The 26,956-nt window shown below is 43.6% G+C and overlaps 1 protein-coding gene across 1 annotated transcript; it reads left to right on the forward strand.

Moving 5' to 3' along the window:
• The first annotated feature begins 1,026 nt into the window (after positions 1 to 1,026).
• On the forward strand, positions 1,027 to 26,323 carry ITK (IL2 inducible T cell kinase). The gene is made up of 17 exons (XM_068206016.1): positions 1,027 to 1,562; positions 12,125 to 12,229; positions 13,226 to 13,307; positions 14,505 to 14,633; positions 15,284 to 15,324; positions 15,669 to 15,820; positions 16,262 to 16,327; positions 16,503 to 16,557; positions 18,712 to 18,791; positions 19,436 to 19,572; positions 20,268 to 20,342; positions 21,037 to 21,208; positions 21,879 to 22,095; positions 22,831 to 22,895; positions 22,981 to 23,099; positions 24,420 to 24,577; positions 25,095 to 26,323. The coding sequence occupies exons 1-17, from the start codon at positions 1,392 to 1,394 to the stop codon at positions 25,164 to 25,166; spliced, it is 1,896 nt and encodes a 631-aa protein (XP_068062117.1). The 5' UTR covers positions 1,027 to 1,391; the 3' UTR covers positions 25,167 to 26,323.
• The last annotated feature ends 633 nt before the right edge of the window (positions 26,324 to 26,956 follow it).

Genomic DNA, 26,956 nt, shown 5'->3' on the forward strand with positions numbered 1-26,956 from the left:
AGTCAGCGATCCCCAAGTAAAAGTAATCATTGATAATTGATTAATTATTGCTTATTGTAACCAAATTGTAACCAGTTTAAATATCTCCTGACTGTAAATATTTATCATTCTTTATACAAGTATATCCTGGATATCATTTGTCTTCGCTTACACATTAGGAATTTTCATATAATCACAAAATCATTAAGGCTGGAAAAGACCTCCAAGACCATTGAGTCCGACCTTTGACCAAACACCACCTTTGTTGGGATCTGTGATACTTAGACGCTCCCGAGATTGTAGAAAGTCTCTCTCTTTCAGCCCCGCTGCCAAAGAAGGAGTCGTAATTCATCTGTGCTGGTTTTCAAGGTTGTTTATTCTTTCTTATCTAAAATGTTTTCTCTCTGACCTGCAGCAGGTCTGTCTCGCAGGACAGCGTGTGGGGCTCTGCCCCTCAGTGGGATGTTACAAACATTATGTACCAAAAACTACATGTGCTATATTTACAATAACGTGCCAATACCTATCACCCATGTTGAACAGTGTGTCCCCAGCCCAAACCAACAGAAAAATGCCAACACCACAGTGAAACATGGAGGGCATGAAAAAGAAGAAAAAGGACAAGGCATGCCCACTTCCTCCATCTTGCCTCCTTTGAACCCCTTACCTAGAATCCTAAAATTCTACTTTTGCACCCATGCCACACTAATTACTACTTATATCAAACACTCAGAGCTTGTAATTCATCCTGTAAGACTGAAAACTCTTTTCCATGGACAGAGATCAGAGACAGTGTCTCTCAGGGCTCTGTACAGGGGGGCTCCTGACCCCCTGCCAGGGTCCCAGACCTTCCAGGGCAGCCAGAGGGATGCTCTGGATTCCCACACACCTGGTCAACTGAATCATTACATGGGCGACTCCCTCAAAATGCATTGTATGAAATCTCTGAACTAAATCCTTAAAATGGAAAGGGATAATTCCTTCACAAAAGAAATATGGATGCATGATCCACATCCAGGAGGACAGTAGGGACACTCATCCTGAACATCCATGTTGGGTGCGTGCATTTATAACTGTATTCACCAGATGAGCCAGTAGGAGACAGATGCTTAATCATGCCACACCCCTTTAATTTACCCTTAATCATTGATTCACATCTACTGCATGTCCCTCAATGTTATTTTTTTTCCACAACATTTACCTTAGCGTGTATTTCAACATGTGCTGTTCACCTTCTGGCTTCAGAGAGGATGTGGTTATGGTCTGACAGAAAGGAAGCTTTGCTGTTGATGGGAAGATAAAGCTCAAAAGCACCTACGCTGCCTCTTGAACACTTTTTTTTTTTTTTTTTTTATTAACTGTCTTCTTTCTCGTGTTTCTTTCTTTGACGAGGTGCACAGCACAGAGTTCCCATGTCCTGGGAGACAAACATTCTTGGCTCAGCCATGAATAACTGTGTGCTCCTGGAGGAACTGCTGATCAAGAAATCCCAGCAGAAGAGAAGGACTTCACCCTCCAACTTTAAAGTGCGCTTCTTTGTCCTGACCAAATCCAAGCTGGCTTACTATGAACATCGCCACGGGGTACGTCAGTCGTTTTCTCTCTCAGAGCAGTGGAAGGAATGATGAAAGTTGTTTAATGGAGGGATGATAATGGAGGAAGGATGATATGTGTCACATTTTGTTAACTTTTCTGCTACAGCACCATGCACTGAAAATTGGTCAAATGGGTCATTTAGAATTTCAGATCAGCAGGCATTTGGTGTGAACAGAGGAAGAAGACTATGAATTTATAGGAAGGATCTAGTTTTATTGTAGGAATTTGGCATGGGCTGTGTGTAAGGGCTGCCTGTGCCTAGCACCTCACATGGGGACAGGGGTGACCTGGAGAGGCATATTGTGAAGGTCACAAGTGTACCCTGATTGTATCTGTGAAAAAATAGTCCACAGATCTTCACTCTCATTCTTTTCTTCAAGGCATCAGGCTGATGGCTGGTAGGAGATCCATCTAGCATTTTAAAATAAAGTCAGCTGCCACATATAACGTGTGGTCTTTGGAGCTAGCTTCAGATGGGCTGTGATGATGAGATCCAGGCTCAGGCCAGGCTGTGTTTCCCCAACTTTGCATTTTGTTGATTTTCTAAATATGAAGAAAATTAGAAGTCAATCTGTGCACCCCATTGTGTTTAGTGCTCTAGTGAAGTGAGAATTATTTCCTTCTATTTAGCTGGATGTTTGCGGAGCCTCGTTACGGTTGTAAATAATCTTGCTTGTTTTCCAACAGTCCCTGAACCTGCTGTTAATCCATTATGATTAGGCACTGTTCCTGTAGGCAGAGAAGAACTGTGATGCCTTGGATCCAGCACTGGCAACTTCAGGCCATCTGATCTTGCTCAGTTGCAGAAAATTAAGTAGACACTGAAACCAACAATAAAAGAAAAGCACAACGTGCCCTCATATTTTATCCCAAACTATTTAGGGTTATAAACCAGCTTTAAAGGTTTAAAGGTTTAAAGGTTAACAGTCATTTTCACCTGCATGTCATTTCTCTCAAATATGCCCAATGAAATGTTTTTCTTGCTTTTACTTTATAGTCTGTGTTTTTCTCACCTCCATTTTAAACAGGACACAATTCATTGCTGCATACTGTGACTGTCTATGGTTTGAGACTGTCTTTGTTTGTTCTTCAAGCTATTTTTCAAATTTCATTTTTGTAAGATTTTAAGTTCCATTATAACTATTCCACTTAATTAGTTGGGGCTAAATTTTGAAAAGCATCTAAATGATTTTGCTGTAGGTGTTTAGAGAAATCTTCACTACTAGTTTTCTTTGGTGCTTTCTGAGTCTTAGTGGGCTTGACATGAATCGAACGTAACTCTGACTAGATACTTTTGCAGTACGTGTCTTGTCAGCATCTTTAGGGACTGAAATAGTTTGGAAAATCTGACTTGGTGACTTTCAGTGGGGCATAGACTTCACACACTCTGTTTGTGGAAATTTTCCCTCTGAGTCTTCCAAAAGGTCATTTAGGTGAGATGAGGGTTTGGTGTATTATCCACTTTATCTTATATATTATATATTTTTAAATGCACATTTAATATATGTGTAGACATGTGAAGGTAAATGCACATGCAACTTTAGAACCTTGTGCACATTGGAGGCGTGGTGGGTATATTTGTAATCACAGGGCTGATGTTCCATGAAATGCTGATTTTTCTTCCCACACAAACTATCCAAATCAGGTTGTTACATGAAAAGAATTCGTCACAAAGTAGAGAGAGAAGAATTTGTCCTGTGAAACACTCCCAAAACTGATCATCAGCCTCTTCAGTAATCAAAATTAGAGCATGTTGGTGAGACCTCTGCATGGTCAGGCTATTGCTGCTCTGGAGAGGAAAGCCCATGCAAGAACCATCTTGTTTTGTGCTCAGAATGGAGGTAACCCACAGCATTTGATTTCACAGCCAGTGGAGGGAGGATTCCAATGATCCCTGCCCAGGACATGGGCTGTGCCCATCCCAGGAGTGCACCAGGACCAGGCACCATGTGCAGGTGTTGAAATCAATGATCTGGTGCTCACTGTCTGGTGCAGTCCCTGGGCACTGCTTTGCTCTGCTCCACAGGGACTGTCTCAGATAATTTCTGGGGCTGGCATAGGTCAGAGCAGGCTGTCACCGTTGCCAGGGGCCAGTTTGCAGGTGGAACATTGCTGACAGCTGGCTGCAGTGATGGGGAGCACCCTCAGGTGTTACATGGACTGACATGGATGGGCCCAGCACATATCTGAGCTTTTAAAGCATGGGCTTTTCAAGGGGCCTCTCTGGGGATGTTTGCCAAGGGTTTTCAGTGAGTTTCTTTAAGAACCCCTTAACATCCTGTCCAGTGGATTCCTGTACTCAGAGTTTTGTACTGTATAGTTCCCATCTCTCCAGTCTCTGGTCAGTCAGTAACAACAGCCTGTGCACAAAGTCTGGTAAAACAACTACTGAACTGCTTAAAAGTTGGAGAAGTCCCACTGATTTCAGCTGGATGCCTTAAAGTACACACTTATGCATTATGCCCTGGTTTATACAGTCTGCCTGTATTTAACAGGGTCTAACACACAGTCCCTTTCTCTGCATTTTAAATCAAAGGTATAAAATGACATCAAAGATTTGGTTTTTTTAATCAGTTCAAAACAAGGAAATAAGCAGGCCAAAAGGCTACAGGGATATTTCTGCAAATGATACCCAAAGCTGTCAAGACAACTGACATCATAAAGGCAGGGTTTTTTGCAGTAACTGTAATGGCATTTTCATTGTAATTTTCATCTTTGTGGCACAGCTGACAGAGAGCACTGTTCTCCTCAGGGCCAAGCACACAGTGGCCCTTAATGTTAATGAAAGATATTTACATGTCTCATTAGGAGAATGAGCCCCCAATAACTGTCAACAATAAGAAGCTGTGTTTTCTGGAATTCATTATGCAATGCACAATGCAGGGCTGTCTTAACATAAAGCAAAGCCCTGATAACAGGCACATGTATTCAGCCCCCATCTCTGCTAAAAGACATCAGAAGTGCCTTTATTATAACATGCAAATCAATTCCAAAGGCAAAAATTATTTGTTTCAGGGTCTGATTTTGTAGCTACTGTACATGTGACTAAACAAGCACATGGGAGTAATAATTTTAACTGTTTCAATGAGTTTGATCCTTACTACAATAATGGATAATTCAGACACTGATACTCTCAGGGTCCTGGTACACTTGCTGCTCTGCAGAAGCAGCAGAGAAATGAATCCCTTTGGGGAGGTGTCTGGGACAGAGTTTCAAGTGTCCTTACTTAGACACAGCAAAAGCACTTGAACTGGTGAATTATCTATATCCCCTTCACCTAACAGCGTATGATCCTTGGTAAATCATTCAGGCACATAAATATTTTGAAATTTTATATATTTATGCACTTGGTGGCTATTATTAGTCCAGCTGATAAAGGCAGCAATGAAAGGCTCACCCAGAAAAAGCCAAGTTTTCATTTACATCAGTACAATTCTTCCTACACTGGTCAGATGTTCAGGAGGTCACACAGAGTGAGTCAGCCTTTTCCTGGGCTCTTTCATTCAGATCTTTGATACTCACATATAAAGATGGCAAAGATGGCACTTCAGTGGGCCTTGAAATCTGCTTTCAGTCTCTTTTTATGTGAGAACAAATGAATAAATTTGGCTGAAAAGACTTTTATCAGCATCCCAGCAATGCCCCAGCTGCTCTGTAGCATTATCTACATGTGGGGTTGCTTGCAGCAGTCCAGCTACCCATGGGACAAAAAGCAGTGCTTTGCTCCTCAGTCCAGTCCCTTTCACCTTGATTACTCTACACAGAATCCAGCTTGTTTTTTTCCCCAAGACTCTAATGTAAACAGATTAAAACTTTTCTTCTGAAGATCTCCCTTCTGGTCTTCTTGTTAGTTAAAGTGGCCATTCAAAGCATTTCTTATTGCTTTGTGTATTCTGAACACCTTAGCAGTCATGAAGCTGCAGTCCTCACCTAAAGGGAATTTAATTATGGTTTTAAAAACAACCTTCCAAATAAATACCTCTGACTAGATATGTCATTCTTCATAACCTCCTTGTATTTATTAACTAGTTCTGTTTGCTTGCCAGAATTTGCAATACCACTTATTTTTTGATGCATATCTCCAACTAATTTATTAATAATACACATATCACCCACAAAGAAGTCAGGCTTGGCATCTGCCTGCATCACCCATCTCAATCAATTTTTTATGCAATAAAATCAATACAACCCTAAATAAGATGGACACAAAGTACAAATCTGTGCCTTAATGTCTATTACATCTCTGAAAACTTAACAGGAATTTTGAATAATGCAAATTATATTATTGGAGTTGTTGGAAGATTAAGTTGATATTTTTGTCACAATGAGCCTTGTTTCTATTGTGAAATGACAGAATCATGGTAATTCTGGCTGGAGAGCACTTCTTAAATTCATTTAATCAGACTTTTTGCCAGGATAAGATCAACACTCTAAGCATGACTGTCACCAACACCAGCACAGGTTGGCTGTAACATTGACTGGCCACTGTTTCAAAGCCAAGGGTAGAGATTCCACATCTTTCATCAACCTATTTCAGTCCATCCTACCCAATATTTTTCTAGATTTTTGTAAAGCTCCTGTCTGTTGCTGTTCTCACTCACGACTCCTGCAGCAGCATCCTGATTCAGGGTGGTGATATTGTCTAGACAGGATTGCCTTGAGCAAAATGCAGGTTCTCTGTGTCTGGTGTCTGTGGCCTTTCTAACTACACAAACATGTGGTAAAGCCTGGTAGTAAAAATAGCTCATTTTTTTTTTATGCTGGAATAACTAATTTTACCTTCCAGAATATGATTATAATAATTTTCTACTTGCCCTTTCTGTTCCTTACCAGTTCTGTGCCTACTATGTCCTTTTCTGTGTATTTGTTAGTCTTTAATTTTTGAAGAAAAAAATTTAAATTACTTCTGAGCAATGTTTTAGCAGCAAATGTCAGATACTTCCATTTTGTTTGAATTACAAAGCTCAAATCTTCCTTCTGTCAGAGAACATTAAGAACATAGCAAAATCTTCAACCCATGTTTTCTTTTATATCTTTAAATAGGAAGGAATACCTCCTAATTCAAATATGTAACAATAAATACAAGGTTTCCTAATAGTTACCTTTTATTAGACTTCTCTATTGTGGCCATTTTTTTCTCCCAGTGCTTTTGACCTTGCTTTATATTGTAATCAACGTTGTAACTTATTTTATTGCAATGCCTGCCTGTTGCTCTATACTCTTTCATCCTTTCTGGGGGAATTTTAATTGTGGCCTTAAAGCTTAGATTTTTTTTTTTTTTTCATGAAAATGTGATGTCATACAGTTGATTTAATTTAGCTTCTTTTCTTCCAATGAATCCTTCATTCACTGCAATCCACTGCTCCCAGTCTTTGCTGGAGTCAAGAACAGCTTTGAAGAAACTAATATGGTATTCAGGAGTTGTTCCATGTGCTTTTATGCAACATAAAAGGCTTATTTCCATCATATTAGAAAGCTCATTTGAAAGCCAAAAATCTTCCTTTTTTTTTATCTTTCTCTTCTGTTTCTTGATGATGGCATTGATTTTCTTGTCCAACCACATGTGCTGTTGTAGAGATGGGCACCCTGATAACCATCTCGGACAAGACTTGAGCCAAAGTGAATTTTGGAATTGGATTTAGAGGAAATGCAGGGCTGGATCGGGTCTATAGGATTGTGTAAGGACAGTAAATAGTTGAATGGAGGCATCTCTAGCACCATTTGCAGATGGTTTTGTTATTTAACACAGTTCTGTGCACTCTGCATCCAGGGTGTGCCCACTCCCAAAACACCTTCCTGTTTTTGAGATGTGAAAACAGCAGTAAAAACAAATTATTTATTCTTTTAGTTCAAGCTGAAGGACAAAATAGTCATGATGGACAGGTAAGACAAGCAGACACATTAAGGCATTTAAATATCAAATATAGCAAAATACATTGGAGATAATAAAATATAATACAACAGCCAGGGTTCTACAGAAAATTCCAGTGTTTTCAATTATCACACCTCTCCAATTCTCCTTTAGAACAGTTAGCGTGACAGAAAATGCACAATACCCTAAAAGTTTATTTTAAAAATCAATTTCTTCAATTTAGTTTTCAGATTCAAATTAACAATTAGTTAATTTGTTTTATTTCCTTTAAGCCCTGAAACTATCAGTTTTCCTAATGTGAGAAAACTCACAAAAAACTGAACGAAGATAGCGTCCAGGAAAAGTTGCTATGAATCCAGTTTTCAACAGTTCTTAATATCCTAACTATTAATGAGAAAAACAGCACATTCCACAGATAAGGAATATGATAAGAGATAGAAAGTAATTGTATCAACACAGTGTTCAAGGAGATTCAAGTTCAAGCTCAGGTCTTTGGGTTGGTGGAAAAATACTTCAGCAGGAGGGCTACCATTAAAAATAATTCCATCTTGTTCCAGTGATATCTCATAAGCTTCTGGTTGCTATTTCTGCATCAAGAAATTCCTTTCCAAATTCTTTCAGAAGCTCAGCAAGGCCTGAAGAAAGCTCCTTGAAAGGCAGGAACACGTCACTCATTTAAAAGGCTGAAGCTGACTGAGGCAGCTGAGCTCTCTGCCATGGGGAGTTCCACCTTGCACAGCCCTCAAAATCAGCTGCTGCCTCTGTTCAGGCTGAACACCGAGCCCAGCTAGAGCAGAAAGACAGGGAACAGGTGGCTCAGGGTCAAAGCAAAGATCCTTCATCTACTTAATCACCATTTAAGTACTGCTCTTTTTAGTCAAGACATTAAGTGAAAACAGGGAATGAAGTTTGGCTCAGATTCTTACCAAAAAACCCAAACCCTGATGGTACAGAGAAGGTCATTAAATGCTTTCATTGATGGAAATGTTTTTGTGGTCGAGCTTGCTGAGGACTGGAATTTCCTACCTTGCTCCACCCCAGCTATAAATCAGCTTTCCCCTACCCTCCTGCCAAGGAAGCACTGCCAGCCTTGCACAGGAAGGGATGCACAGGAGATGGGGAGGCAGACGGTGAACACAAACACCACTGGGCAAGGAAAGCCAAGCTGCAGCGTGGACGGCCCTCAGCAGGGACTGCTGCTGAGGAGACTGGGGCCACGTGAATCTTTGATGGCTTGGTTTTCCCCTCACCAGAACAAAAGAAAGAAGACACAAGTTGTTATGCAACTTTAGAACTAAGCCAGCTTTATGGAGCACAGGGTGCTGCCTTCCTGCCAAGAAATGCTGCCTTTGGTCTCCTCCTCTGCTCCTTGAGATGAGGCTCTGCCCTCCCCTGCCTCTCCTCTCCCTTCCCTCTACTCCCAGCACTGGTGGCTACACCTTTTGCCAGGGCCCTTTGATAAACATAGTACCCACCGAGGGACCTTCAGCCCAAACACTCAGCCAGACGGCAGAGCCTTTCAGCCCCGTATCCTACACGATCTCAGAGCTTTGTGAAGGCTGAGGGTGCAGGGCCATGGTCGGGAAGTGTGATCACAAGCAGACCTGTGTCACCTACAGCAGCCACTGCCCTCTCACCATGAGCTCCACATCCCTGCCCCTGCCCCTGAGCTGGAGAGAAGTGATTCATTTTTTTGGGTGAGCAGCAGTGCTGGTGGCTGGTTTTAGCACATGAGAGATGCCAGGCAGCTCATTCCTCAGGCAGGCACAAAGAGATGCCTCTTTATATTGTAGGGTAGGGCTGTGTCCATTGTCCCATGTTCAATTATCATGGCATCTAAAGCAGTCAGGGACCACCAGAGTCATCTGATTTATGCAGCAGAGACAAACCAAAGGATTAATCAATGAAAGAGCTTCTGGAGCTATGTGGCAAGAGGAGGAGGAGTACCAAAGATGAAGATATCAATGCACTGGGCTTGTGATGCACCTGGCTCCTTTCAGGGCTGTTCCCAGAACTGATATATTGCAAATCATGGACCAAACAAAAGAAATCAGGATGGGCTGATCTGCAGCATGGGTGCTTCTCCTCGTGGCACAGCAGCCTGCCCTGGTTCTTTCCACACATGGCTCACAGCAAGACCACTGATGCTTTTACTGACCAGCTAAAACATCTACCCAATTATACTCTGGGCAGGCTGGAAAGAGCAAATGGAGATCTGTCAGCATGTTTTGTCTCGCCCTTTTAGGAACAAGTCTCTGAGGTTTTTCAAAGGCCATTTTTAAGAGGCTTTTTCTCTCCCCTTCTTTCTAAACGGCCCTGTTGCTTTTGTTGGATTAAAGTGTGGACATACATCACAAAAGCAGGGATATGTTTAGTTCCAGCCCATTTTCTGGGTAATGCCTGGTTTGTGAGTGGTAATTCCAGTTGTTTGTCCTGCTAGAGGACTGTAATTGCTTTCTATCAGCAGGGTCCCATCAGCTGAGGACCTGCTGGGCAATGCTGTGGCTATGAGACACACACCAATGTTGTGCTGCAACATGACAGTATGAGAAGCTTCCATCACTGAATTGTGTGATTAAAAGGAACACAGTGGGTCATGAGAGCTGCAGGGCAACTGCACAAAGCTCCTTGAGAAGGCTGGACCCTGTCTTTCAGCAGAGTCCAGAAAAGCATCAACAAAAACCAGTGTGCAGGGAAAGAGCAGAGCCTGTGCCTGGCACAGCATCACTTGCTAAAGCCTCAGGGCAGGAATGCATGTGGGTAAACCCCGGGACTTCAAAGGAATGAGATGAAGAAGGGCACAGCACTAGCAAAATTGAAGGTTTTTATAGGACATAAATGGCTTTGTGCCTCATCAAAAGGGTAGAAGTCCCAGGGGTAGAACAAATGATAGAGGAGGTTTTGAAGAAGAGACAGAGGAAGCCAAGTCTAAAAGAAGTGACTAGATAAGAATGAAAGGAAATAGATTGTGAAAATGGGGTTCAGTAAGGCCTTCTGAGGCTTGCCAGCACTCTTGAGAGTTAATTGGCATTTACATTTAGGGGTGCTTTAAAGCCTTGGGCTTACTGATTTAGGAGAATCCTACACCCCAGAGAGCTACACAGGCAGATGTCTACAGGAGACAGTCCTGGCAGTAAATCCAGAGACACTGGTTAAACTGCAAGCAAATACAAATACAAACCACAAATGCACCAGCCAAGGCCAGCAAGAGCAATGTGAGACCACGCTGTAACAATTTTCCTCTTTTGCCTCAAGTCCAGTTATACAGAGGCAAAATACCGAGCCGGTCATGCAAGAATGAGGCTTGGGGACCCTCAGGGCCTCTCTGTTTTGAGGCTGTTTGACAGTGCTCTGTGGCAAACCTCCCCCCATCTCCAGAGGCGTGAGCTGCTGCCCTGGTTTAGGCTGAATTTAACTCTGAAAGTGGCAAAGGAGCAGCAGTGGGGTTGGCACAGTGGTGGGGATGGCTGCTGCCATGGGACAGAGCTGTAGGGCGGTGGTGACAGAGGGAAAAAAGGACAAGAGGGAGCTGGAGGGTGTAAGACACAAAGAGTTGGGGCCCAAGGGAGGGTCAAAAGGTTGCCAAAGTCTTGCTGAGTCTCTGAGTGATAACCTGTGGCAGGTACAAGGCAGCAGCTGAAGTTCAGGCTCTGTCCTGCTGGCAGTGTTTGGAAAACAAAAGCTTTGCAGTGTTTTGGTGTTCTTAAACCTCACTGATTTCCGTCATGCTGTCCCAAAGCTGAGTAGGGGGACAGCTTACTGCTTAATCCCTACTGAAAATGAATCAAAACAGGAAACCAACTCGCTCTGAAGAGCAACCTCATGTAGTGGATCCTGCAGCAGCACCAGAGGCTGAGCCTCAGCTCCACTTCCCCCAGCTGCCCTCACCCCTCTCTTGCAAAAGCTGAGTGCCACTGGTCATGGAGCCACGGGGTGAGGATTCCACAGGGAATAGGGTACACCAAGGCAGCTGGGATACATGAATGTCTGCTCTTTTTACTCTTTCCCCACTGCCCATACTGTTATTTGGGTACCTGATATACCCAAACACCTGGTGAATGGAAGTGCAGCAGAGGATGCCAGAGAAACAGCTTTGTTGGCAAGTTTTTTAGAATAATATTTATTTCAAAATTCCCTTTTGTTTCTTTCTTAGCTGAAAAGCCAGATTAAACAAAAATAGTGAAATGCTGTAGTTATTTGGAAGACAGATATGGTAAAATTGCACATTTTGGATGAAATGAATAGTTTTGAAAGTCTCAGTACCCAAGCTTTTTTAAATAAAATGTTTATTAGTTTATATCTTTTCAGTATGAAACAGGAGTGTTAATAAACTGAAAATTGAATGAAAATAGTTCTCTTTTTTTTGTTAAAAGGGATTTCATTTTGCTGGAATAAAAAAAGTAAAAGCTGAATTTCAAATAGAAGTTTTGACTGGTTCTCTAAAATCAATGTCCTGAGTTGAAATATATGTATGTGCATATATGTATGTGTATGGGCATGCATATAGAGATGCCAAATATAAGAATTATTCTTTACATTTTTTAATGTCTCACATAATCAGTTAATTTGATTCTGCTCCATTAAAACTAAATCTCCCACGGACACAACTGTCTAGTCTAATTATTCACTTAATCCACAATCATTAGCATCAACCAAGTGCTTTCCTCTGTCTTTTAGAAAAAAAGGACTTTGAAGGGTTCTGTGGAACTTTCCAGGATTAAATGTGTGGAAATTGTGAGAAGTGACATCATCATTCCCTGTCAGTACAAATATCCTTTCCAGGTGAGTCTGTCTGTTGACCATACTGAGAGAGACATCACTTAATTTTGTATTTCAATAGCATTTGCTTCACAGTGCAGTCATTAATGAACCCAACACTGGGTTCTTGATCAGAAGCTCTACTCCAATTTAAATAATCAAAAGTCAGTGAGGTTGTCTTGGTTTGAAAAGACAGGTGTCTGCTAAGGAAGACAGGAGCCTCCTCGACATGGAAAATGTAAAACCCTCCCTCCGAATTGTTATAATTTTGAAATTAAGGGGCTCTTGGGCAAAGATATGGGAGCAGGAATAACAGTTCTTTATTAGGGAAGAAAAAAAATTAAAACAAACCACAATGCAGTAATACAAAACAACACTGTCAGAGTCAGAATATGACCTGGCACCTGTGGGTCAGGGTGCTGGTTGCAGTGCCATTAAATGGTGGCTGCAGTGCTCCTGCAGGGACAGGTGAGCAGTAATCCTGTAGAAGGGTGTAGTCTTCCTCTGAAGATCCAGTGGTGGTGTAGATGGGCCTGGTCTGCCTTGGAATCCAGTGGGAAAGGGCTTCTCCTCTGGGAATCCAGTGGGAGAAGGTTGCTGTGGTGCTCCAAACCTCAGATTATATCCAGGTAGGAATGTTTGGCTCCTCCTTCTGGGCAGCGCTTCTCCCAGTGGGATGATGGAATTTTATCAGCCATGCAGGGACACTCACTGGCCCATGAACAGAAGAGATCTCCCCTGAAGGAGGGTGGGTTGTGGAAGAGATAAAGAAAACTGCCCAATGAACAGAAGATAACTGCCCCATCAGATAGGAAGAGAACACACACACCCATTTCCAACCTAAGACAGAGGTTAAGAGCTGCTTCTGAACAGTCCCTGCTATTCCACTTCCCACATCATCATTTGGCACGTAGCTTGTTAGTAAGAGGGGTGCTGCCTCTTTCCTTTGGTGGCTCCCTTGTGACCAGTGCATCTGGGATGGCTTCTCATGGCTGGCTCCTTTCTCTACCCCCTTTCCAGATTGTCCATGACAGCTACATCCTCTACGTGTTTGCCCCCAACCGCGAGAGCCGGCAGAGATGGGTCCTCACGCTGAAGGAAGGTAAAAAACCCCTGCCCACCCAGCTGTGGAAGGTGCTTATATCTGACCAGCTTTGTCACAAATAATGCTGAGAAAATGAGCAGGAGGAGTCAATGTCTCCAATCTCAGCAGTCAAAGTGTTTATAACCCAGGTAGTGGGTTATAAAATCGAGATGCTTGTAAATCTGGTGGGTGTGTTTTCAGCAGACATAGGAATTTTGGATATGGGATGGTTTATTTGGGGACCTTAATGTCTGTCAGTGTTCCCATGGAAGTGTCAGAGGATGGACCAGCTCTGTTTGGTGATGCCAAGCAATGGGACAAGAGGCAATGGGCAGAAACGATGCCCAGGAAGTTCCACCTGAACATGAGGAAGAACTTCCCTGTGCAGTTGCCCAGAGAGGGTGTGAGGTCTCCCTGCCTGGGGATATTCCAAAACCATCTGTGCCACATGCTCTGGGATGACCCTGCTTGAGCAGGGGGGCTGGACCAGATGACCGACCATGGTCCCTTCCAGCCCGACCCATTCTGGGATTCTATGATTTGTGTCTTTCTAGAATAAACTCTTAATAAATGACTGTAATTTGAGGTTTCTTCTTCAGGAAGAGACGAGGATTTTTCTATGGCTATTTTTTTAAATAACTTTTTCTACACAGAAAATTTTTCACCTCTTATTAATAAATTTTTTTGGTTAGATGACAACCTTTTTAGAGAATCATGATTATTAAGGAACATTTTTGTGGGTAGCTTTCATTTCCTATTCACCTCCTGAATTGTACTGTGGTTCACTCACATGATGCTGCAGTAACCAACACTGGGGGCAGAGACAAACAGAGTGCTTGACATGAGGAAGGTGTCAATTAGTTACATAAAAAGTGCACCAGGCTTCTGTCACAGCTTTTTTCTGTTTTACAGCATTGCTGCTGTATTGTCCCCTCTGAAAACATTGTGCCTGATGGAGATATTGTGAAGTTCATGCACTGACTCTTGCAATCAATTATTCCCCTACTCCAAGCTTCTACTTTATCACCTCTTCTCATTGAACATTTGGAGACTATCCCCTCCTTTGGACGATTTGAACAGTATCTTGAAAACAAGCATGCAGAAGCTTCTTAAAGAGCAGATTATTTCCATTTAGTTTTAGATGACATCTAGAACAAATGTGGATGCAAATAAATTCATTTCCCCCTTTCTTTTTCTTCCCCTAATGTTTTTCAGAAATCAGATACAACAACAGTTTGTCTTCAAAGTGTCATCCAGACTTTTGGTTGGATGGCAAGTGGAGATGCTGTGCTCAGACAGAGAAGATGGCAGCTGGCTGTGTGGTATATGACCCCACCAAAAACGGTAAGGGACTTGTTAAGACCATCCCGACATGGGAAATATTTATTCCTAGCAATAGTAGAGGATTGCATCTCTTTTATACAGAACATTAAAAAATACTATGTTGGATTTCAATAAAGAGACATGTTCCTGGCTTCTTGGGATGTTCTGGCTTATCTTTTAATGTATGTGGAATTCTATTTTTTTGAATTCACATTTTCCTCTGTGTGATGCTTGGAGCTGGTTTTGAAATGAGATGGAGAACTAAGAACTTGATCACCTGTGGTCAGTCAGTAAGCCATAACAACTTTCTTGAGATAAACTCATTCAATAGTAAGTGTCCTATTTTAACCAAACCAAACCATATTTCCTCTGTGGTTTCAATGGCCAAGCATAATCTTTACTTTGTCTCCTGAAAATGAACCCAAATGGTCAATCATTCTTCACCAAAGAAACATTTACCTTGCATTTTTTACCTTGATGCCTTAAATAATCTGTACCCCAGTTTTCAAGCCCTGCTGAGATTCACTGTGTAATTGGCAGGTCTTGCTCTCAAAGTCCAAAGCTCACTGTTCGGTGGGTTTGTATCAACTGTATCAATTCATTGCATTGGTGATTTCTCCCTTGGTTTTGTCCTCACCTACTTCAAATTACCTTTCTTTATTTCTTTTCAGCCTCAAAGAAGCCTCTTCCTCCCACTCCTGAAGATAACTGGGTGAGTGCAGTGATGCTATCCTTAGTGTCCTGATCTGAGTGATTAACTACCAGTGGGGAATATGTCCTTATTGATGTTCATCACAGTGCAGTGACCTAGAATTTCCCGGGGCATTTTCTGTGCAACTGAAATTTTTATATGAAATTCATTGTTTGAAAGTGCCAAAGATTCTCTTGCTGCCACCACACTTCACCAAATGGTCTGGGGTGCTTTGAGGCTTTTAAACCCAGGGGACACCAGTGCTGCCAGGAAAATACCACTTTAGAGAGTATGCCACTGCTTTTTATGAATATGAATATTAATATGAATGTGAATGTGATGAGCCTTTTGCCTAATTTGTGCAGAAATTGTTGCTGGACCCAAGGGAAGCAGTGGTCATAGCCATATATGACTATGAAGCCCAGAACCCACAGGAGCTGACGTTACAATATAATGAGGAATATTTTGTGATTGACAGCTCTGAGGAACATTGGTGGCTGATTCAAGATAAGAATGGGTAAGTCCCTTTTCAACAGCCAATGTGCAAATCCTTTCTAATTCCAATTTGCTCTTCCATTAACATACATGTTTATTCCCTCTTGTTCAGCTTTTGCAAAGCATCCTCTTATAATCAGGGGAAAAGTGATGGAAGGTTATTTATGGTAACCTTCTTCCATTTGCTGTTGCTTCAGGCAGCTGAAGAAAAGGATCTGAAAGTTAATTTTACAGCAATAAACAATTCAGACTGATATTTGCAGTGATACACAGGGGGGAAAATTGTGAAACTCTCAAGTTTAGAGGCGCAATCAGTTGTTTTCTTCTCCAGTAACCCCACTCAATACATCCCCACCAGCACTTTCATCATGAATGAGCAGGCAAAGCTTTCAAGGCTGACTCCTACAGATGCAGAGAAAATCCTGTCTGTCAGCACACTCACACTTGTCTTGCCTCTCAACAGGCATGAAGGCTACGTGCCAAGCAGCTACCTGGTGGAAAAATCACCTGAGAATCTGCAAGTTTATGAGTGAGTTGTGCCTGTATTTTTCTTGCACCTCTGAGTGCCCTGGATTTGAAGCTGCAAGCGTCAGATGCCCCCACCCCAGCTCACATTCCACCCTGGGGATGCTTCACTCAGAAGCTTTTCAGGAGAAACTTTCCTGGCCTAGAAATGCTGACTCGGAGTCTTTTGATGTTTTCAGGTGGTACAATAAGAACATCAGCAGAAGCAAAGCAGAAACTCTGCTCAGGGATGAGGTAAACCAGTCTTATGTACGAGGTGGATGGGAAATAATAGTTAAGTAATTACAAATGAAGCCTGCAAGGGCTGCTGTGTGTAAGAGAGATGAACCCTGGGTTCCTGCTCTGTGTCCTTAGTGTGAGATAAAGGACCACCAGCACACCCCCCTTATCTCCAGGGTAGCTGAGCATGGATGGAGCTGTGCCATCCAAACACACCCAGTAACTGGAACTGGAGGAAAACACTGGTTCAGAGCACTGTGCCAGCTGAAAACTGTGATTTTAGCTCATCTTTTCTATCTCTGCAGGAGGCCTGTGGATGCCAGTAGCTCTCTGAAAATCTAACCAATCTTGTGCTGAAGTATTTTGAGTGAAAGCCAAAAGTATGGTTGTGGGTTTGGTTTTTTTTAATTGTGTGTATGCATGTAAGCACACATCTTTAACTTTTCAGTTGAGCCAGAATTTTCCAGTGAAGACTGTACTGAAAATACAAAGAATAAGCTTCTTGTTCAAATTTTCCACACAAACACAGCCTTAATTTTTAAATCAGCTCTTACATTAACAGGTGTCCATGTTAATAAACACAAATAATGTGTTCCTTCCTGGAACAGTAGTATTTTATGGAAATAGCAGCATTTTTGTGCTGTTTTAAAAATACTTGTACGAAGTACTAGAGGAAAAGTCCACACATGGTTTAGTGGTCTTATTTTTTCTTTCATTCCTACCAGTAAAACTTTTCTGTGGTAACTACCCCCATGTGCTACTTCTGGTTCAAGGCCTTGCAAACTTCACAGCTCTCCCCAGAAATGTGGCCAAGTTTGTGAGTGATCTTTGGCCAGGCTTGGTGTCAGCTGAGAACGGAAGGGCAAGAATAGAGCTCAGAGGAACTTGGGCAGGATGCTGCCACCAAAACCTGCCCACCTCCAATCCTGAAGCCCTCACTGTGCATGATTAAATGCTTCTACAGCAGCAGAGAGACCTTTTTTAGAGCTTTCCTGTGCCAGATATTGTGTGGTGCAGTTGCAGCAGATGTTGTGCAGACACTGAAGGGCCAAACCTGGAAGTTCACAGCTCAGCAGGCTGATCCCACCTGGGCAGAGCTGCACAGCCAGCAGCTCATACCCGGGGATGCAGGAGCAGCTCAGCCTCTGTGTTCAGCTGGAGCTGATCAAAGCTCTAGGGAAGGAGGTCCAGGCAGGGTGCGCTCGGTGGATTAGCTCTGCATCAAGTGCTGTGGGTGGGTATAAGACATGAAATGGAGGAAACCTGCCACGTAAAGCAAAGGAGAGGGAGTGAAAAAAATCAGGCACTTGAGATGCCAGATGAAAATCATCTTTATCTGCAAACAGAAGAAAAATGTGGGGTTTATTTCCAATATATAGGTCAGTACAGTACATTCCAGCCAAACAGTGATGTTAAATCTCTTTTGCCATCTGATCCATCTGGGCCAGTGGTATCGTGCCCCATGAGGCATTTTAGCATTCAGACGAATGGAAAAAAAATACAGTGAAAAGTTAAAAAGAAAATTGTTCTGTGAGTGCCAGACTGCAGGAGGATTGCTTTCTTACCCATTTATGTTAGATACTGCATGACTGGTGTACCTAGGAAAGGGCAGGATCGTGTCCAAGGCTTTCCAATTTGTGGTACATTGGTAAATAATCATTCCTACACTCCCATATGGATTCTCTGGTGCTGGATAAACTGTGATTTGTTCTGTGGCTGCTCACTCCACGGGGAGCACTCAGAGGGGTTTGCCTTTCCACTCAGCCACACATTTTATTGAACATGTGTTCTGTCAGATAGGGCTGAGGGCAGTCAATGGATTCAGGATTTCCAGAGAAGAGATTTGGAGGGACAGAGAAGCACACCCACATGTACTCAGCACAAGTGCCTAAGTCTCATTTCCTCTGAGAGCTCTGAGAGGAAGCTGAGGTAAAAGCACCTAACACCCAAGAGACACCTGCAGGCCCTGGGCAGCCACCAGAGCTGTGCATGGAACACACCAAGCTCTGTCAGTGGGGTGATGGCTCTTTTTTTTTTCCTATATGTTTAGCACATCTTCATGACAGGGCTGAAATAAGCACAGCTTTGCTCCCAGCCTACTTCTTCTTCTTTTTTTTTTTTTTTCCATTATGTCTCTAACCAGTTTTCTTTCCTTTGCTTCTGTTCCAGGGTAGAGAAGGGGCCTTCATGGTGAGAGATTCGAGGCAGCCTGGCATGTACACAGTCTCTGTTTTCACCAAAGCATTAAGGTACAGCTGAGCTCAGCAGCTTTTCACATCAATTACATCAATGAAATGGCTTCTATGAGTGTGTAATCTCTGTATAGTTGTTTTGGCACTATAACAAGAGAGCAGAAAGGTTATGAAAATGATGGAGGGAAAACACTTCCAAAAAAGGCAGAAGAGTCAGCTGCCAGTCCCAAAGTGTATTAAAGGCTCCACTTCTCCCTGAATCTAAATATGTGCCCATAAATAGTCCTTTGGACATCACTGGGGCTGTCATTCTGATGGCATTGTCCCCTGAACTTAAGTGTCAGTGGGATCAACATGGGCTGTGTGCTGGACTCACCAGAGGTGGGTAGTGCATGACAAGTGAAGGGGTTTCAGTGATGGGGCAGAAAGTTGTATTTCACAAAGAGGCAGAGAAACTTAGTACACAACCTTCTCTTATCAGGAAGCCTCAGACTTTCTCTCGAGATGAGACCTTCTGCAAGTGAGAGGGAGAACATACAAGTACACGGAGTTCATTAGCAACTGCAGCTCACTCCTTGCTCCTCCCCCATTGTTTCTGGGGGAAACTTCTCCCCTTTGCTCACTTGTTTCTGTTTATACCCCAAATCCCTGTGTTTTTGCTGAAAGATATTTTCTCTCAAAGAAAACCTCCTCTTTTTCAGCACGGACAACAATGCTGTTATAAAGCATTATCACATCAATGAGACAACTGACTTTCCCAAGCGATACTACCTGGCAGAAAAGCACGTGTTTGACTCCATCCCTGACCTCATCAACTACCACCAGCACAATGCAGCAGGTGAGAGAAGCTGAACAGAGGTGCTGCTGGTTTGCCAGGTGACTGTTTTAAATGAAAGAGGGCTCCCAAGCCCTCTGTCCTTACAATGAAGTGTTAAATGGCATCACCTTTTTTCCCACTTATTCTGAAATGGCCATTTCAGGCCAGCTTCCAGCATTACATCCTCACTCTGGTTGTCTTTCTAAGGCTGACCATGGCCAACACAGATGTCATAATGACATATAGAGAGCCCTGGGGATGTCACCATTGCCAGGCCAAGCTATCTGCTGGAATTACACTGCAGGGCCTTCTTGAGGTGATCTATCCCCGGGTCTTGATTTGACACAAAGTCAAGGACATGGCCAGTATCCATAACCAGACACGGTGACTCCCATCCCTACAGTCCAGGAGTACCAAGGGAAACACTGGGCTTCAAAAATACCCTGTAAATACCACGTATCATTTGGAAGTTCATCAGAGTTTACAGAGACCCAAAGCTCTGGATGTGAAAATGGGAAATAAGCTGAAAGTGCTCAGAACCGGCTTCCTTCTCTCAGGCAGGAAACCAGAGCCTGCACAGAGGTTCAGCTGCCCTCAAGTGGAGCTGAGAACTCAGTGCAATAAATCTGCTTCCAGAATCCAAGTTGCCCTCTGGGGTGGTGGCAGCCAGGCTGCCATGGCTGTGCAGTAACAGGAACATGTCCCCATGTCCCCAGGTCTCGTGACGCGGCTGCGATACGCAGTCTCCTCCTGGAGGAAACAGGCCCCCATCACCGCAGGGCTCAGCTACGGTAAGGTTCTCTCATGACTGCATGGGAATCACACTCCTGGCTGGTTGGCTGGGTGATCCTGCACATCCCCATGGTTATTGGGGAATATTTGTGTGGTTACAGCCACAATAAATGGCTTTCTTCAGGTCTTTGCACTGCACCGTTCAGCAGCTTGTCATCTTTGTCATGGCCATGGATAAGGACTGAACTGATCATGCAGTGCCTTGAGGGAGGTGATGAGAACCTCAGGATCTCAGTGAAGTCAACATTAAATACCAAAATGCATGCTGAACAAAGGGGATGGAAATGGGAGCATAGAATAATTTGATGAAAGCTGAGTTCCTCCTGAAAGATGTCTTCATTTGAATATTGTTGTCAATAGAATTTTGCCAGTATCATCTTTATTGTAATTCTTGGAGACTTCAAAGCAACTCAAGCCCCATGTTGTGCTGGGTACTGCACATAAGCATGGTAAAAACAATCCTCCCTGAAGAACTGGATAGGCAAGACAAAGGAGGGAGAAAGGGGATGTTGTTGTTCATACCCATGACCTGCGGCATTGACTAGTCAAATGAGCTATCAGAGGTCAGACAGGCAACTTGAGGGAGAGCCAAAAAGTCTCACCTGGAGTCCTGCCTCAGTGTTTAACCCACAAAAGCTTTTTGTTTGGCATTCTACTGCTCAGTCCTTACTCTTTCTCCCTTGCAACCAACAGGAAAATTGGTCATTAATGCCTCTGAGCTCACCCGTGTGCAGGAGATTGGCAGTGGTCAGTTTGGGGTGGTCTACCTTGGCTACTTGGTGGACAAGACCAAAGTAGCCATAAAGACCATCCGTGAAGGAGCGATGTCTGAGGAGGATTTCATCGAGGAAGCCAAAGTCTTGATGTAAGTGGTAGATTCACCACGACAATCACACCCTGTGGGATTCATACCACTGAATGAAAGTCAGGAATCTGAGTAGTGAATTCAAACTTGGATTATCTGCTATGTATCTTAACAGTAAATAGACTGGTGAGCTCTGGTGGCTACAAAGGAAGGCAATTCAAAGTGTAAGTGAATTACTGTGCTTCCACGTCTATCAGTATCCAGAATGGTCTTCCAGATCTCTGCTATTCAGGAAGGCAAGGATAATTGACAGTGCATTTTGGAGAGCAAAGTGGTTTTTCTCAGAAAAGATCTCTTAAAACTTAAGGGCAATTTCATTGAAGAGCCTTACCTGTAAAATGTTTTGCTTTGCACAACTGAATATATTTGTCTTTGGTTTTATTGACTTTTTTTGCCTTTTTTTTGCATTTCCCTCTCCACAAGACAGACCGAAATAGATTTTATTTTTGTTTGATTGGATCGTTTTCCACACAGAAAAATCTTTTGGTGACCACTACCAATAAAATGGGATGATATTTAGTCTTTGGTCTGCACATCTGCAAAGCTGGCCTTTGCAGTGAGCTGGGATCAGCACTGTGACATAAATTGCTGTATATAACACACTTGCTATGAGGATAGCAGGCACTGAGCCTATTTCAGCCTCTTTTCCACCTTCCCCTCTACCCCACAGGAAGCTGTCTCACCCCAAGCTAGTCCAGCTTTATGGTGTGTGCTTTGAGGATGCTCCCATCTGCCTGGTGTTCGAGTTCATGGAGAACGGTTGCTTGTCCGACTACCTCAGGAGCCAGCGGGGCAGCTTCTCCAAGGAAACCCTGCTGGGGATGTGCCTGGATGTGTGTGAAGGAATGGCTTATCTGGAACAAAACTCAGTCATCCACAGAGACCTGGTATGTTGGGCCCATGTGTGGATTTTTTCTTTGCTCCAGAGGGGCTTTTCCCTCTGCTTTCTTCCTTCATTTCAGCTTCCACACTCCTCCTGCCTGTCTGTTTATAGGAGATCCTGTATCTGCCCTCACTGCAAAAGCAGCACAAATATTTTAAGGAAAAAAAAAAAAACAAACAAACAAGTCTGGGAGCACTGATCAATCTATTCCCCTTAACTGGTTTTGGGAGAGAAGAAACAAGCCATAACATTTGTCTTTTTTTATCTGAGTGGACTCTTTTTCTCCCCAAAAGCCACAGTACTGACGACTCTTCATGGCTAAAACCAGTGAAGATGACAAAAAGACCTGTTCTAGCATAAGTCATGTATAAACATGCATCGATGATAAAATAGTTTTAATTGAGGGGTTTTCAGTCAAGCTCCATCAGTCACTGCTGCAGTTCCATTAGGCGTGCAATGACTGTGAGTAGCTGTGGCTATTTTAGGGTCTTGTTCCACCCTTTCTGGGCAACAGGGGCCTGTCAGAGTGATGGCTGAATAGCTTTTCTGGCAAGAGGATCATGCTGCAAAATGTACAGAAAGGATGAGAAGCTCAGGGTTTTGTCCTCTTTGTATGGCACAATGTCACTTTGATGCTCCTTTTTTAAACCTTATCTGCTCTTCCAGGATAAAAGCCCGTGAGTGGCTGTGACAGTGTTTTAGCTCTGACCTGATGCCTTTGCACCTTGTTTTCTTGCAGGCTGCCAGGAACTGCCTGGTGGGGGAATCCCACGTGGTCAAAGTGTCCGACTTTGGGATGTCGAGGTAAAGGCACCGGGGCTGCGCACGGTCCCTTGGGGCTGGCATGGGATGGGGTCACTCAGCATTCCCCCTTCTTTTCCTCTTCCAGGATTGTCCTGGATGACCAGTACACCAGCTCCACAGGTACCAAGTTTCCAGTCAAGTGGTCTGCCCCAGAGGTTTTCTCCTACAGCAACTATAGCACCAAATCTGATGTTTGGTCATTCGGTAAGGAACTCTTGTCAAAATAGAGAAAATTCAACAGCTCCAGCTGAGAAAATCTGGGGGCTCAGTCCTCAAGTAAACTCTCCTCCAAGGGTGTTTTGCCTGAATACTGGCTTAGAAAAGCAAACCTAAATCATTCAAGTGAAAGAAATGAAAGAAAATCAAACTACTGAGATACTTCAGAACACTTCAAATATTACCAATTTAATGTATTATACATGTGCAACTCTATATAATACCAGATAATGAACTCTGTTTCATGCTGACTTAGCAGGAGTGTCGAGGAGGAGAGGAGAGGAGAGGAGAGGAGAGGAGAGGAGAGGAGAGGAGAGGAGAGGAGAGGAGAGGAGAGGAGAGGAGAGGAGAGGAGAGGAGAGGAGAGGAGAGGAGAGGAGAGGAGAGGAGAGGAGAGGAGAGGAGAGGAGAGGAGAGGAGAGGAGAGGAGAGGAGAGGAGAGGAGAGGAGAGGAGAGGAGAGGAGAGGAGAGGAGAGGAGAGGAGAGGAGAGGAGAGGAGAGGAGAGGAGAGGAGAGGAGAGGAGAGGAGAGGAGAGGAGATTTAGGCACTCCATCTCTCTGCATGTCATCCCAGGGCAGTCATGCCTCACTCAAACCCCCTGCCTTCCAAATTTGCTCTGCTGACTCCATTTCCTTCATGCTGATCTGAAAACGTTATTTCACTGCTCACACTTCTCACCTCATTTCCTGCTCCACAATGCATTGTTTGACGATTTGTGTCCGTTCTTTGGTCTCCCTTCTGGACCCTCACAGATAAGGGCACCGCTGTGTGTTTTTCCCCAAAGCCATAACAAAGGCTGTCCCCTGGGCTGTGGATCTGGCACACTCATGGGCCTGGCCCCTCTCCAGCTCTCACAGTGAATGGGGCAGTGTGCTGTGCACAGCTCACAGTCAATGGGGTGCCACTCAGCCCTGGGGCCAGCAGTAAATAATGCAGGATTATAACCTTTGCTAGTCTGTGCCTGTGGATTCTGTGCTTCCCGTGCCCTTTGCTGGCTGAAGCTGTGGCTGAAGCTGTGCACTCCTAGGGTGAGCTACGGGCAGCACAGCAGGAGCTGGGTGCTCAGGCCCTTCACAGACTCAACAGGGAGGTGCTTCAGAGAGCACCAGAGATCCTGGCTGGCATCCTCTAACTGTACAGCTGTGTTAGGGCCTGGCTTTTCAGCTCTCTACTGAGAATCCAAGTGAAAATGCTTTTCCAAGTAACTGGCACCAATGTTGAGCTGCAGAGAAGAGCAGGTAGAAAATGGCCCTGCTGAGGATTTTATTTGTCTCCTTGTGATTTTTTTCCTGTTTGGTTGCTTTAGGAGTGCTGATGTGGGAAGTCTTCAGCGAAGGCAAAATCCCCTATGAGAATCGCACCAATGCAGAAGTGGTGGAAGAAATCAATGCAGGATTTCGGCTCTACAAACCCAAGCTGGCCTCCAAGGCAATTTATGAGGTGATGAGCCACTGCTGGAGGATGGTGAGTATTGTACTGGGAAGCCCTATTTCCCAGAGAAAATAACTTCCTTCGCCTTGCCTTTAAGGAGGAGAGAGACTTGTGCACTCCACATGCTAACAGAAGATAAAATCCTGGAGGTGAAGCACTGTAGCTTTCATCTGCAATAGCAGCAAACTCTGGACTCTCTGCCTTTTATTTGACTTCACTGAGAAGCCCATGCAGTACACCTAACCCAAGTTAATTCCACAATTTCCTTGCTAAGAAAGCTGTGATCTGTGGGGCTGAGTTCTAACGGTGGTAAAAATGACAGCCAAGCCATTACAAGGTTCTTAGTGTCCACCAAGCCAAATTCACTGGTAATAGAAAAGAAACATTGCACAGAAGGAAGTTGCTTCTTCCAGTGGCATTTTCTCTATAGGGGTAGATTATATCTTTGTTAATACTCAGTTTCTTCCCAAGGATTTCCTTGCTAACCTTGCCATTCCTCTCCAGCTGACATTAATGTTTGTTCTTCCTCTCTCTTCTCTGCCTTGCTCAGGGGAAAGATGAGCGGCCATCCTTTTCTCTTCTGCTGTTTCAGCTGAGTGAAATCTCTGAGTTTGATGTGTAATCATGGCACTGCATGCTCAGCACAGCCAAGAGAGTCCTGAGAAAAGAGAAGGCTGGATTTTCCCCAACAAAGCATTAACAGGAATCCTCTCACTATAAACACTTGCCATATGCCTGGGGAGAAGGAGAGGGCAGAGGCTGGTACTTCCAGACAGACAAGATATCCCCAGGTCTTCCAGAGCCTAGACAGACAGAAGCTTTGGTTTGGCCAAGAATGTGGTTTGCATCTTAAAACCAGAAGTGACTATTGAGCATGGAGTCCTGAACCACGCAGTCCAGCAAGGGTGTTTCTCCTGAAGAGACAGCCTCAAAATTAAGATATCTGTCATTGCTGTTCTATTTCTGTGAACTCCCAAATGAAGGTCTTCCCTGGAGGGAGGTAAAAAAAAAGCTTTCTTTAACTGAGGAGGAATGTTTAGGCATTTCCCTGGCTCTCTAATTCAGAGTGGGCTGGACCTGAAAGCTCTGAACAAGAATAAGCCTGGGAGACACAGAAGCAGGCTGGATTCAGTGACTGCATTTCTGATGCTGGTATTTCAAGGTGGTTTTGTTTTCCCTTTGCATGATTTTCCCTGCAACTGTGGCATAACAGGAACAGGATTTGGATACCTGGTAAGCTGAAGTGGTGTCTGTGTGTATATGTGAGTTTGTGAGGGAGGAATAGAAAAAGAAATGTATGTGCTGAAGAGTCTTGAAATTCTCTCAAATTGCATTGTACAGTGAGTGGGAAAATGGGACTCTGATGCAAATGAAGGCGTTCTTGGAGGGAGGAAGTCAAAGCTGAATGTTTATATTGATTTTTTTCTTCAGTCTTTCTACATCAGAAGATTAATATGTGACCTCCACCCAAATTCTTTGAAGAAAGTATGGAGGACTGAGCAGTGCAGAGTGTTCTCTGTTCACAGTCCAGGACAAGACAGATGATCCCAGGATCTGATTACCTGTGAAAGGTACAGGAATCTACTCCTGAACTGGTCTATTGGGCAGGAAGGAGCCGGAGGGCTCAGGAGGGAGCCAGGAGGAGAAAGCATGCAGAGTATGTGCTCAGTGCACCAGTGATCATGAGAAGAATTCTCTCATACTTTAAAAAGTAACAGAATCACCACAAGTAAAGACTTCTCCATCTCTTCTGTGAACAAAGGCACTGACCAGAGAAAAGTCCAGTGTGAATGATGTGCCTGGGTTCTTCCTCCTCAAGGAGTTCCACATTATGTGGTGACGCAGAAGGTATAAACAAAATCCATCTCCTGGTTTTTCAATTAAAACTGCAGTTTCACTGTAAGACAGAGACACTGTTTTGACATAAGTGACTTCAAACCCAAATGCGTGGGTGTTGGTGTCCTGCAGAATTTGTAAATAAGATCAGGACTTTTTGCTAAGCATTAACAATCACTAGGGAAGTCAGGAGGACTCACAGATGATATGTGCAGACATGCAATATATATTTTTGATGCTTCTCTGTTTGGGCAGGTGAGAACACAAGGAAACCTTATACAACAGGAGCTTACAAAAACCCTGAAGTGCAAACTTCAGCAGCAACCTCCTGTCACTACACAAGTCAGGTTCAAATATGTTTGCCAACAAAAATGGAACAAGGAAATCATGTAATGCCATGATCTCACATATCCTGTGTCAAACTATTTCTTCACAGAAGGAGGCTTAATTTTTGGTATTTTTCAAGCTTCTTGTTCTAGGGTGGCTTTTAGGAGCCAGAATATCTTTTCAGGGGTGTGGAAATGGGCAAGGCATCAGTTCCTGCCTTAAACATCTCCCCACACTGTGACAGGGGTG

Source organism: Anomalospiza imberbis, chromosome 15 (genome assembly GCF_031753505.1).
Source record: "Anomalospiza imberbis isolate Cuckoo-Finch-1a 21T00152 chromosome 15, ASM3175350v1, whole genome shotgun sequence".
Classification (NCBI taxonomy): Eukaryota; Metazoa; Chordata; class Aves; order Passeriformes; family Viduidae; genus Anomalospiza; species Anomalospiza imberbis.